The sequence below is a fragment of the Haliotis rufescens genome, unplaced genomic scaffold (assembly GCF_023055435.1).
Source record: "Haliotis rufescens isolate VD_foot unplaced genomic scaffold, xgHalRufe1.0.p SCAF_4, whole genome shotgun sequence".
In the NCBI taxonomy this organism is placed as follows: Eukaryota; Metazoa; Mollusca; class Gastropoda; order Lepetellida; family Haliotidae; genus Haliotis; species Haliotis rufescens.
The window spans coordinates 39,424,276-39,438,967 of NW_025964112.1; the positions used below are offsets into that span (position 1 = coordinate 39,424,276).

General features: G+C 41.3%; 2 protein-coding genes across 2 annotated transcripts in view; both read right to left on the reverse strand.

Moving 5' to 3' along the window:
* Positions 1-14,692, reverse strand: part of LOC124134734 — a 462,484-nt gene that overhangs the window by 52,834 nt on the left and 394,958 nt on the right. The gene's annotated exons all lie outside the window — the stretch shown is intronic.
* LOC125372303 overlaps positions 1-14,692 on the reverse strand; it is a 32,047-nt gene that overhangs the window by 4,509 nt on the left and 12,846 nt on the right. The window contains exons 3-4 of the mRNA XM_048381634.1: positions 7,486-7,755; positions 4,191-4,304 (exon numbers count right to left, since the gene is read on the reverse strand). Coding sequence (XP_048237591.1) covers positions 4,191-4,304; positions 7,486-7,755 — 384 coding nt within the window. The remainder of the gene's footprint in view (positions 1-4,190; positions 4,305-7,485; positions 7,756-14,692) is intronic.

Here is a 14,692-nt window from a genome sequence, read left to right on the forward strand (position 1 = left end):
ACTGAGTGTGATGGGGTATGTTGACCATGTGAACTGAGTGTGATGGGGTAAGTTGACCATGTGAACTGAGTGTGATGGGGTATGCTGACTGTGTGAAGTGAGTGTGATGGGGTATGCTGACTGTGTGAACTGAGTGTGATGGGGTATGCTGACTGTGAAGTGAGTGTGATGGGGTATGTTGACCATGTGAACTGAGTGTGATGGGGTAAGTTGACCATGTGAACTGAGTGTGATGGGGTATGCTGACTGTGTGAACTGAGTGTGATGGGGTATGTTGACCATGAGAAGTGAGTGTGATGGGGTATGTTGACCATGTGAACTGAGTGTGATGGGGTAAGTTGACCATGTGAACTGAGTGTGATGGGGTATGCTGACTGTGTGAACTGAGTGTGATGGGGTATGCTGACTGTGTGAAGTGAGTGTGATGGGGTATGTAGACCATGTGAACTGAGTGTGATGGGGTAAGTTGACCATGTGAACTGAGTGTGATGGGGTATGCTGACTGTGTGAACTGAGTGTGATGGGGTATGCTGACTGTGTGAAGTGAGTGTGATGGGGTATGTTGACCATGTGAAGTGAGTGTGATGGGGTAAGTTGACCATGTGAACTGAGTGTGATGGGGTATGCTGACTGTGTGAACTGAGTGTGATGGGGTATATTGACCATGAGAAGTGAGTGTGATGGGGGTATGTTGACCATGAGAATTGAGTGTGATGGGGTATGCTGACTGTGTGAACTGAGTGTGATGGGGTATGTTGACCATGAGAAGTGAGTGTGATGGGGGTATGTTGACCATGAGAAGTGAGTGTGATGGGGTATGTTGACCATGTGAACTGAGTGTGATGGGGTAAGTTGACCATGTGAACTGAGTGTGATGGGGTATGCTGACTGTGTGAACTGAGTGTGATGGGGTATGCTGACTGTGTGAACTGAGTGTGATGGGGTATGTTGACCATGTGAACTGAGTGTGATGGGGTAAGTTGACCATGTGAACTGAGTGTGATGGGGTATGCTGACTGTGTGAACTGAGTGTGATGGGGTATGTTGACCATGAGAAGTGAGTGTGATGGGGTATGTTGACCATGTGAACTGAGTGTGATGGGGTAAGTTGACCATGTGAACTGAGTGTGATGGGGTATGCTGACTGTGTGAACTGAGTGTGATGGGGTATGCTGACTGTGTGAAGTGAGTGTGATGGGGTATGTTGACCATGTGAAGTGAGTATGATGGGGTAAGTTGACCATGTGAACTGAGTGTGATGGGGTATGCTGACTGTGTGAACTGAGTGTGATGGGGTATATTGACCATGAGAACTGAGTGTGATGGGGTATGTTCACCATGAGAACTGAGTGTGATGGGGTATGCTGACCATGAGAACTGAGTGTGATGGGGTATGTTGACCATGTGAACTGAGTGTGATGGGGTATGTTGACCATGTGAAGTGAGAGTGATGGGGTATGCTGACCATGAGAACTGAGTGTGATGGGGTATGTTGACCATGTGAACTGAGTGTGATGGGGTATGTTGACCATGTGAAGTGAGTGTGATGGGGTATGCTGACCATGAGAACTGAGTGTGATGGGGTATGTTGACCATGTGAACTGAGTGTGATGGGGTATGTTGACCATGTGAAGTGAGTGTGATGGGGTAAGTTGACCATGTGAACTGAGTGTGATGGGGTATGTCCACCATGTGAACTGAGTGTGATGGGGTATGCTGACCATGAGAACTGAGTGTGATGGGGTATGTTGACCATGTGAACTGAGTGTGATGGGGTATGTTGATCATGTGAAGTGAGTGTGATGGGGTAAGTTGACCATGTGAACTGAGTGTGATGGGGTATGCTGGCTGTGTGAACTGAGTGTGATGGGGTATATTGACCATGAGAACTGAGTGTGATGGGGTATGCTCACCATGACAACTGAGTGTGATGGGGTATGCTGACCATGAGAACTGAGTGTGATGGGGTATGCTGACCATGAGAACTGAGTGTGATGGGGTATGTTGACCATGTGAACTGAGTGTGATGGGGTATGTTGACCATGTGAAGTGAGTGTGATGGGGTATGTTGACCATGTGAAGTGAGTGTGATGGGGTATGCTGACCATGTGAACTGAGTGTGATGGGGTATGTTGACAATGTGAAATGAGTGTGATAGGGTATGCTGACCATGTCAACTGAGTGTTATGGGGTATGCTGACCATGTGAACTGAGTGTGATTGGGTATGTTGATCATGTGAACTGAGTGTGATGTGGTATGCTGACCATATGAACTGAGTGTGATGGGGTATGCTGACTGTGTGAATTGAGTGTGATGGGGTATGTTGACCATGTGAAGTGAGTGTGATGGGGTATGCTGACCATGTGAACTGAGTGTGATGGGGTATGTTGACCATGTGAATTGAGTGTGATAGGGTATGCTGACCATGTGAAGTGAGTGTGATGGGGTATGCTGACCATGTGAAGTGAGTGTGATGGGGAATGTTGACAATGTGAAGTGAGTGTGATAGGGTATGCTGACCATGTGAACTGAGTGTTATGGGGTATGCTGACCATGTGAACTGAGTGTGATGGGGTATGTTGACAATATGAAGTGAGTGTGATGGAGTATGTTGATCATGTGAATTGAGTGTGATGGGGTATATTGACCATGAGAAGTGAGTGTGATGGGGTATGCTGACCATGAGAACTGAGTGTGATAGGGTATGTTGACCATGTGAAGTGAGTGTGATGGGGTATGCTGACCATGTGAACTGAGTGTGATGGGGTAAGTTGACCATGTGAACTGAGTGTGATGGGGTATGTTGACCATGTGAAGTGAGTGTGATGGGGTATCTTGACCATGTGAAGTGAGTGTGATGGGGTATGCTGACCATGTGAACTGATTATGATGGGGTATGCTGACCATGTGAAGTGAGTGTGATGGGGTATGTTGATCATGTGAAGTGAGTGTGATGGGGTATGTTGATCATGTGAAGTGAGTGTGATGGGGTATGTTAACCATGTGAAATGAGTGTGATAGGGTATGCTGACCATGTGAACTGAGTGTTATGGGGTATGCTGACCATGTGAACTGAGTGTGATTTGGTATGTTGATCATGTGAACTGAGTGTGATAGGGTATGCTGACCATGTGAACTGAGTGTGATGGGGTATGCTGACTGTGTGAATTGAGTGTGATAGGGTATGTTGACCATGTGAAGTGAGTGTGATGTGGTATGCTGACCATGTGAAGTGAGTGTGATGGGGTATGTTGACCATGTGAAGTGAGTGTGATAGGGTATGCTGACCATGTGAACTGAGTGTTATGGGGTATGCTGACCATGTGAACTGAGTGTGATGGGGTATGTTGACAATGTGAAGTGAGTGTGTTGGAGTATGTTGATCATGTGAATTGAGTGTGATTGGGTATGTTGACCATGTGAACTGAGTGTGATGGGGTATGTTGACTGTGTGAACTGGGTGTGATGGGGTATGCTGACCATGTGAACTGAGTGTGATGGGGGTATGTTGACAATGTGAAGTGAGTGTGATGGGGTATGTTGACCATGTGAAGTGAGTGTGATGGGGAATGTTGACCCTGTTAACTGAGTGTGATTGGGTATGTTGATCATGTGAACTGAGTGTGATAGGGTATGCTGAACATGTGAACTGAGTGTGATGGAGTATGTTGATCATGTGAACTAAGTGTGATGGGGTATGTTGACCATGTGAAGTGAGTGTTATGGGGTATGCTGACCATGTGAACTGAGTGTGATTGGGTATGTTGATCATGTGAACTGAGTGTGATAGGGTATGCTGACCATGTGAACTGAGTGTGATGGGGTATGCTGACTGTGTGAATTGAGTGTGATAGGGTATGTTGACCATGTGAAGTGAGTGTGATGGGGTATGTTGACCATGTGAACTGAGTGTGATGGGGTATGCTGACCATGTGAATTGAGTGTGATTGGGTATGCTTACTGTGTGAAGTGAGTGTGATGGGGTATGCTGACTGTGTGAACTGAGTGTGATGTGGTATGTTGACTGTGTGAACTGGGTGTGATGGGGTATGCTGACCATGTGAAGTGAGTGTGTTCGAATATGCTCACCATGTGATGTGGGTGTCGTAGGTATGTTAACCATGTGAACTGGGTGCTGTGGGATATGTTAACTATGAACTAGAAACTGTGAAATGTATGTTTGTGTTACCTGCGTAGCACTCCTGGTCTTCTCGGACGAATCCGACCTCACATGTACAGTTGTAGCCCGTCGTCAGATCTGTACACACATGAAAGGGGCCCTTGCAGTACTCACACTCGTTTTCTGAAAATATACAGTATAAATGACATGATACATACGATAGCTCAACATGCATTTATTAGAAACCATAGACCGCTCCGTGGTCTTGTGGTAGAGCGTCCGTGGAAGTTCCGGGGTTCGATTCCCGGCCGCGTCATACCAAAGACGTTAAAAGATAGTACTTGTTGTTACCCTGTCTGGTGCCCGGCATTAAGGGTCCAAAACAAGGTTACAGTATACTGTATCTGAGCATGGTCTTCATGTTAAACTGGGGCATGTTATCTCAGTGGGCAAGCACTATGAAATCAGAATTAGTCCGGACTAGTAGAACAAGCAACGGACACACACACACACATACACGCACGCACGCACGCACACACGCACACACGCACGCACGCACGCACGTCGCTATAAAAGTGCAATAATCTTGGACGCGAAGATAAACCCCATTTCACCTCACCTATTAGAAACCATATGATTATTTTTTGGCATGTCTAGTGCTATAAGGACATCACTCTTCTGAACGATTATGAATGTCTTTCATCAGAATACGAAGAATTACCGTTCGATTATGTCGGAATGTTTCCTTCATTTTACATGACAATTAATTACAGTGAGGAAATCGTCTGTCTCGAAATTCGGAGACGATTAAAGTCAAACGTCCTGGGTTTGTGAATTTTTATCTCAGGGAAACTATGTGAATTTTTTTTATAGAAAAGAATGCATTAAAAAGTGAACTGTATTTTCGCTTGATAAACTGTCATTTGTTGTAAGGCAAATATTATAAGGAACAATTAAAAATGACGTCTTCTGTATTTACATTTACAAACAATGAAGTTTCAACACAACTTTCACCATATATTCGTATTTGTATGAGACATTTGCATTCTTGTGGTTTAGAAACTTTTTCATATTGACATGTTAAGAGTGGACATCCTTACTAAAACAAAATTCTCTTGTTATGCTTCTAGTTTCCATAATTTTCATAAGAAGATGTATCCTAACAAAGACATCCTAATACTCCTGAAACTTATAATAAGACCTCCTCAGGTCAGTACAATTCTGTTCTGAGAACATCTTAATGTTATTTTCGCTATTATCAAAATACATTCTATGGAAGCGTATTAGTACCACATTCTAAAATAAATATCATCATCTACGTGGATGATACTTACATCCACAAAGACTATACTTTCAACTACGTCGGTGATATGCTTTTATAATATGGCACTAATACGCTTCTATATAGCATTCCGTTTCCATCTATGCTCATTGTCTACAAGATATCAAACAAAATAAATCCAAAAATTCTCTTTCGCTGACAATATGTTTTCCAATCAAAATACACTGCTTCACTACGGACCTTTTGCGCTTACTGTTTTTTAATACTTGATTTCAATGGTTTCTATTTTAATTTTAGAAGTATAAACGTAAAGCCATGCACTGGAAGTTTTAGTTTATATCTCCAAAAAAACTAAAAAATATACTGTAGTTCAATCTTATGAATAAGGGCCAAATCCATTTTTTGGCCAGTTTCAAGTGTATATTTTCTTTTGTACGTCAGTTTCTTCAAAACATACCTCTATGTCAAACAACTTTAATTTTGTTAGGAACATCTTTTGTGGCAAAAAACCTCATACCAACTCCAAGCAGAATATTCACCAACCTGGTATCTTTAAAAAGAATATCGTGTTCCCAAATATCCCGGAAAAGATAATGGTCGATCTCCAGGAGAATTGGGTTTAACAGTTTTTTGGTCATATCACTTTGGGCTTTCCCTCACGTGTGAAACACAGTGACACATAAGCTGTCACACGGAGATGTGACTGAAATATTGTTCAAAGCGGCCTTAATCTCACTCCCTCCTTCCCTTCCTCACACACTCCCTGGCTGACTGACACCCTCAATCACTCACCCACTCACTCACTCACTCACTCACTCACTCACTGTTGGTTGACCGCTGCGTTTGGTTCACAAACGTTTCACAAAGGATTCGTAAAGGATTCGCCAAGTATTCACACAAGGTTGGCCAAGTGTTCACATAAGGTTCCTCAAGGGTTCATCCTGGGTTCCCAAACGTATTAGCAAAGGTCACAAAGTTTCTGGTTTAACAAAGTGTTCATGATCACCAGTGTCACAAGAGTTTCGCCAACGTTTCAACAAAGGTTGACAAACTCAAATCCTCATCTATGGTAAGTGTTTTGTGGGTGTACTGTCCCATCCATTTGTCATCCGCGCTTCAACAACCACAGGAACAATATGACATTGAATGTCCCTCGATGAATTGAAAATTAGTAATTCGCGTACATTGCAGTGAGTGATTGAGTATGGTTTTACGCCGCTTTTATCAATATTCCAGCAATATCACGGCAGGGGACATCAGAAACATGCTTCACACATTGTACCCATGTCGGCTACCACTAGTCATACTAGGCTACCACCCTACCGCCCTTCGCCTTCATTACTTGCTTATCCTTTCGCGTACACCTGGTGTCATCCCTGATTCCTTTAATGTTCACACCTATTTTTCCTTCTGTTCTGTCCAGGAATCTGTTTTGGTGGATAATTCTCTGTCGTAATTCATATTTACCTATCACGTGATTGGTATTTATCGTCAGTGATAAGGATACGTAGGATGTCAAACATTCACGAAAACAATAGATAGTATAACATTAATCTTACTGAAGCAATTAAACATGTGAATGTTTTATACCGAGGGAACATAGATTGCCTCTGTGGATTCGCTATCTTTATGTGTAACCGAAAGGATTTGCGTATGTGTTATTTTCACGTAGTGAAAATCGACTAACTTGTGTGGAGAGGTATGTCACACAAGGACACAATGTTCTAACATCAACAAAGACATCACATCATAAACACAGTTTCATTGGTGATGCTCTACTTCAGAAAGGGGAAAAGGGAGTGTATTCACCACGGCAAACACAGATGCATTACAACAGAACAATGTGATCACTTGGGCGTACACCAAGTCGTCCTTTGTTGTCAAACCGCAGCTCAAAATAATACGTGTGCATCTGGGTATTCAGCCCGACGGAGTTACTACTGTACTTGAATATCAACACTTGGGACGACCATTGCAACCCCTCCTCCTGTGTTACAACAGTTTTGTGGGACATATAAATTCCTGTTTAGAAACCCCATAGATGGGTTAATTTATGCATGACATGCACTAACTTGTACTCACCTGATCCGGAGGATTCGTATACCTCTCTCTTGTGCCGCTCGTGTTCCAGGTTGTACTCCGAGGGGAGTAGGTCTGAATTCAAAGCGTCCTCTGATAACAGGTCGACCTCTGATATGTATTTCCGATCTAGAGATGTGAACCTGACTACATCTGAACCTTTTTCGAAAGTTTGAAAATCACGCGTCTTTTTCAAACTGACGTTTCTTTGTTTCTTCATTGAAAAAAGGGATTCTTCCTCCAGCAGTGTGGAGAGGTCCTCATGCTCGAAATCTGAAAATTCATGACAAGATGGCGGTGCAACAAGGAAACTGATGCGTCAAATTTGAAAAGGTCCTCTACATAAAATGTTTTCGAAAGCTTTACTTAGACCTTGGATAAACTACGCTTGACATGTGTCAACGTGCCACAACCTGTATTTTGTTATGTATCAAATATGTCTGATTGCTATAAGCTGAATGTCCACTTGTACTTTTAGGGTCATTTAACATTACTTGTGTTTTGCATTTGAATATATGTGCATCAAACTGATATATTGCACTGGTACGTGAAAGGTATTTCACCGTGACGTGACATGTGTACCCCTGCTACGCGACCTGCCTCCGCGTTATGCAATATAATTCTACTGCGTCGTTACATGTAGTAGTATAGGTAATGGGGGTTCTGGACCACTTCCACTGGAGCCGGATTCATATACCTAAACTGCTACTACAGGTGGCATTTTTTATGCCAAAATGATGATGCGATTCAATGATAGTCATGAGATTAAGTTAAATTGGGTCTAGCTCACCAATACCTGGGGCCAATCATTGCTTTAGATGAGCCTTAATGGTAATAAAAATATTCTTCATTATTTTTATCAATAAAGCGATATTCAACATTTTTATTAAGTTCTTCATTCATTTTACTAGGAGACCAGACTATATAACTGCACTCTTCTTGTAAATTGATAAGAAACAATTGATAACCGTATTTGGTTGGTTTGACATCACTGATATAATAAAAACCTTGTGGTAATTCTCTCCATTTATTAGCTTTTTCGATCTCCATTATTATATATATGTATGTAAGCATTTGTCTAAATGTGATCAAACGATAGTAAGCAATCTATTTTTAATCTCCAACCAGTTCTTTGGTTTTGGCACGGAATAATTGACGCGCGTGTTGCCTCCCCTGTTCTATGAACTTTTTTTTCTAGTCTTCGCTAATACCACTGGTTTTATGAGATTTTGATCGAATCTCCTGCTTCATTGCGTTGTATTTGGTGAGTTCCGACAGCACTAAACGAAACTCATCCTCGGATATCTTACAATCGACCATTGCTGTCGAAATATGATCCTCAATGCTGTTCAACTGTGCTTCGTCGAGTATCCGAATACTATCGTGTTTTAATGCTTTCTTTTGTAATCTACGAGAAATGAATTTTATCGCTATTCCTGCCAGTCCTGAGACTGCAGCGGCTATTTCCATGCCGAGCACGATAGGCGAGCACGATAGGAGAGCATTCACGCCTCTGCGATACTTTTTATACAATCCAAGTCTCAACTCTCTATCATTCTCTATTCGATGTTTTATGTCGCTTATTTGATGTAATCGAAATCCATCAACAGTTTCCATCTTTTCAATTGCTTCATCGAGCGCTGGATATAAACTCATAGTGTATATTACGATCATATAATAGTCTTTAATTGGTCTTGCTTAAATGTTTTGAGACTATACATCAACCTTATCAAATGTATATTATACGGCAAGAATATCTTAGTAAGAGAAATACTACCACTTTTAATAATTTGAACCCCCTCGAGGGTTGCAATGGGCGATGCTCCGATATGAATAATACTACAACGTCGGCGCTCGTGTTTCTTGAGCCATTTAATCGATAGACCTGGTAATATTTCGAGGGCATCTTCCAGTACATCTCCGAACAAGACTTCAATAATAAGAGTAGAAATATTAGGTATTGCACTCAAGTTCTGTTTATTATCTTCGAATTCAGTAACCAAATTTAAAGTAACATTTTTTAAGGCCGGACGACTATATAACATATGACCTGGGTTTTCTGGCAGGGGGGTAACTAACACACTTTTTCGTTTTGATGGGATTTAAGCCGCGAGTACGATGCCACTATTTATTATCTTAGTTCAATTATGTCCCTTACCCATCATCGCATAGGGTGGGGTAATGACGATATTCAGTAGCCACTCGATGTTTGCTTCGACCATAGTCCATTTATTATCGTCGTTGCGAATAATATTGTACGAAGTGTTTTTAAGGAGTCTACAAACGTTGACATCGCTTAAATCTTCTAGATTACCTGTGAATGTGACTTCTTTCCGCTTGTATACATTGTCGTGTAAGAGTAAAGCGTATAACTTACCATTGGTACCGGGTTTACCGAATCCTTCTGTGTCTCCGAGATCGGAAAGCGCAATTGTATTACATTGTCTGAGCGTTCCAGGGCCTGATGCATCAACCATTATTTATAATATGGAGTGTTACACTTAAGTATCCTATATGTACAGGTTGGTGTTTTACATCTAATACAGAAATTTTGAGGTCTGAAATAATACCACGCTTTAATTTTTTATATTGTAATGTTGTGAAAGATTCCGTTCTACCACTATTGTATTTTTCATTTTTCACTGGAACACATCTGAGCAGAGTTGAAGGACTTTCTTGTTGAATGTTATCCGTCGTACTGATCTGATCAAGATGGATGCACAACTCTTTATAGGGAACTAAATCAGGTAAATCGAGTCCCTGATCTGATGTCTTGAGTACTGTTATTTCTCCTCTCCATCCAAGTGTGTATGCTAAGTTCTCGTAAAGCTTTACATCCTTTTTTCCAGCGTTTAAAATCAGTAACCCATTCGACTCATTTTGTGTTAGACTAACTCCATTAGGCTTAAAAAAATAATCATTGAGTGAGCATACGCTGTAATACCCATCAGGTATAATGTATTTTTCACCATTTATTTCTGTCTCATTATTATAACCCCTCGCAGCATTTATATTGGTCCACCGTGGGTAATACGTTACATCGCATAGAGCTACTTCGAGTTGTCCATCCGAGTTATCGATAGTATGAAGCAGTTCAATAGACTGACCATTTGTTATTCCCGGGAGTGTAACATACATATTAAATATACAATGATACTATATCATAACTTAAATATGAAATCGAGACAGATTACTAATCTATCGATTATGGTAAATTCCTATGGTGATGATTTTTTCGTTAAATTCCCTGATATCTTTGAAAAGTACAGGGTCACGGCAACTAGCGATAAAATGGTGCATGATTGGTTTCACAATCCGATGCAATTTTGGCAGAATCAGTTAAACTTTGCCATATGGTGTGCCACAACGGGATGTGGCGTATCTGTTAATGCCCCAGGATTTAAACTATATAAGTCTGTTTTATTATTTCACGTGTATTATCAGATTAGACGTATACTTAAAGAAATTAGTGCTCCATTACCGCAGGATCGAGCGTGGAATTCCACAAATAATAATTATGATAGGTCTGCGTATGAGCCTATTTGTCAGGAGTTTAATGTTTCTACGAGTAAAGATTGGCGTATTAAAGGAGCAAACCATGGTCTAGGAGTTCCTTACGCAGATGAAATAACAACCCTCAAAGAAGAAAGCGATTATGTATATAGAGAACTTCATAAACCTGGTCTTATTTTTTATAAGTTACGGCAGGACAGCAAACTTTAATCAAGAATATATGATCATTGGCATAAAACCAGTCATTGGTATAAAGGCTGGGAACTTTATAGTAACGATTGGAGAGGGGATATTATGAGTTTTAAGAGTGGGTTAATTTATATTGTTAAAAAATTTGTACAACTGAACGATGACGCTTGGAATGAATTTCTTAATGATAAAACGGAAAATAATTTTACTAACCCAGGATTTGTAAGATTTAATGAATCGATAAGAACTTATGTGTGGGCAATTCTCGGTGCACAATCGCAAACACAAACGTCCATTATCGGTACTGGGACGGCGTTCGATGCGCAAAAACAGTTTGTCGCAAACGTGGAGGACGCCATTAATTCACCAGTTGACATACCATCGTCTATAAAGCGTTTTCAAGATGCATTACAGTACGCTCAATCCAAAGTGGACTACGTTTATGCGCCGGGACTATACATGTCTCCGAGTAATATGGAACTTAAGATCGGTCAAGTGATAGGTTATAATAATAAAATTGTTATCGCTACCGATAAACAAAAACCAGGTATAAATTCAGATATTAACGTCGAATTAATAACGCAAACAATCACGGGCGAAAAGGGTATAGTCAAGCCACAAACACCAACTATCGCACAAACATCTACTAACGCACAAACACAAGTGCCACCACATATTGAGGCTAAAAATCAACAACATATCGATGAAAAAACAGCGCTTGTATTAGGTGGAGTCACGGTTGGTTTACTCATGATTTGGTTAAATAGTTCTTAGCGAACTGATTTGGATAAATAGTTCTTAGCGGATACGTACAACAGCCCTGCAATTGCTATGATCAGTGTCCACAAGTTTTGACTAAGGCAAGTTGTTGTCTTAGCTAATAAATTCAATAGCCAGGAAACCTTTTATACCGGGAAGTGCGGCCGCGGCTTACTCAGCGAGCTTTCCCAGTGCTGAACCTAATGCTTTTAAATGCTTTTTTATCCACTCTTTTATACCATCCGACGTAGGCGGTGATCCGCCACCACCTGTACCACCTGTGCCACTGGTTAACGCGAGAGTCAAAGTCGATATAATAAATCCCAACGCGGTTAAAATACTGGCAATGGTTATTCCCTGTTCTCTGAACAATGTTTTAATTTTATCGGTCAGTGTAGTGTCATCGTTGAGGACTGATTTGCGAACGAAGGGCCTTTCTATAACTGGAAGGTGCTTCGAGGCGGGCCGATCTTTCGTCTTCTAAGTTACGCAATCTTTCCGCTACGTGGCGTCTACTGAACTCATCGTCCGCCTGTTCAAGTTTTGTTTTCTCGTAAGCTATATGCTTGTCGATTTCGGATATCTTGGCCGTATTATTCATGAGTTCTCCCCGCATTGTTTGCATTCCCTTGTCAAGACCTCGTAAATCCCTAATACTAAACTCAGAGGATGGTACCTGTAACGTGGAATTATCGTAATAGGTATCTAAGATTTTTTCGAGTCCGTCCGAGGCCACCATCGAGGAAGCTTCCAAATCATCTGTATTACCAAGTTCATCACGCACGGTTCGAAGAACCTTAGTAGTCTTCGCGGAAAGTCGTGAGTAGTCTACAAAACCTAATTTAGCACGAACATTGCTGATACCGTGTTTACCGGCTATCGTAGACAAGGCTAGGGGCTTACGAGTACGAGAATGCATAAGATCAATATCCGGAGCGCCACGCAGTCGCAATATTCCTTTACTATCTATCTCAAACTTTGAATAGTCACGACCTATTGGGGTCACATAATTTGTATCATCTTTTAAGGCATCGTAATAATCATTGACGGACGATTGTAAAAGTTCATCGTTAAGACTACTAAACCTGGTTTCATCAGTACCCTCTTCGTTTGTATTATCAAAGTCATCAAAGGTATCTAGATCAAAGTTATTAAGATCAAAATAAGTCATTTTTATATTAAACGTAGGGTACATGTTTTCAATATAACAATGTCTTCGTAATATGGACGCAAGTTAAACCCGCAACGTAGACTTCGAGATCCATTAGGGGTCAAAGCAATTCGTCAGTCTGTAACTATAACTAATAACCCTAGTACCATCGATCAGAATCAAACGCTTCTGGTTCGCTTTCCTAATCTCAGCGCACACGATGTGTTAGTTCCGGGAACTGTCCGACTAGCATTTATGATTATTTTGACTTCTACCGACGTTAACAGAGAGCCCGTTCAGAACATAGGTCGTGCTATCGTTAAGAAAATCGCCATTAAAATTAGCGGTAATGAGGTTTTGAGTATCGACGATAGCGATGTATACTATTGCTACATGGATCTCTGGAGAACGGATAAAGAGCGGGAAAACTTACAGTACCAAGGTATTTGTAATAAAAACACATTGAGACTGCGCATGGGCGCTGAAAATGGTGTTGATACCAACGAAAAAGATAAGGCCGTTGCAGACGCATTAGGTAACCGATTCTATGTTCCCCTAGACTTTGAATTACTAGATTCCAACATGCCCTTTTATCAAGCATCCCTAGGCGATAGGTTAGAATACAAACTCACTTTTAATGACTACGGTAGAGTAATCAGAACCGGTGGTGAAGATGCTAGCTATTCCATTGACAATATCACGCTGGAGTACGATATGATAACGGATCCCGAATTAGCCAGACAAATTCGTAACCATTATACGGGAAGTTTAGCCATTTTGTACGATCACGTGCTGCGACACCGAAAGATCACGAGGGACAAAAAAGATACGATGTGGAATATCAATCTAAACGTTCCCACGAGGTCGTTGAAGGGTATTTTAATGTTGTTCGAGGACCCCTCCAATGCGTTTAAAAGAAATACCGAGAAGTTCTACAATCCCAAGATTACAAAAGTAGAATTGACTATCGAGCGCGTTCCTAATCAACTGTATAGCCAAGGAATGCAAGCGTATCACCAGTGGGATGAGATTAAAAAACTTCCTTCTATAAAACGTTCCCCGGAAGTTAACACGGTCGTGAAAGATCGGTCTCTCGGGAGTGTATCGATGGGTGAATACCTCACCACGAAGTACGCGCTATGGCTCGACATGCGAACAACGGATGATGACCAACTACATGGCAATGGGAGGAGAATAGAAAATGCTAGCGAGGGTGTTACCATACAGATAACGAAGCTCCAGGAAACGGCTGGTAAATTAAACATATATTTGTACGTGATTATGGATGCGCAACTTAATATACAGAATGGACGATTCGTGCAAGCAATCTATTAATAATCTTTTACCTAAAGATCAGCACTGCGCTATCATATGCGGTCAAATGGGCTGTGGAAAAACAGCTTTTATTCTAGATATTTTAGAAAGTCATTATCGGGACGTTTTCGATCATATTATTATTCTGTGCCCGACTATAAGCGTTAATAAAACATACCTATCCAGAGATAGGGTAATGAATGACGACAGGGTACACAGAGTCGATCCGGGCAATCGTTTACAAGACTGCCTCCGAGTATGTCACGAAAGATACAAAGGAGAATC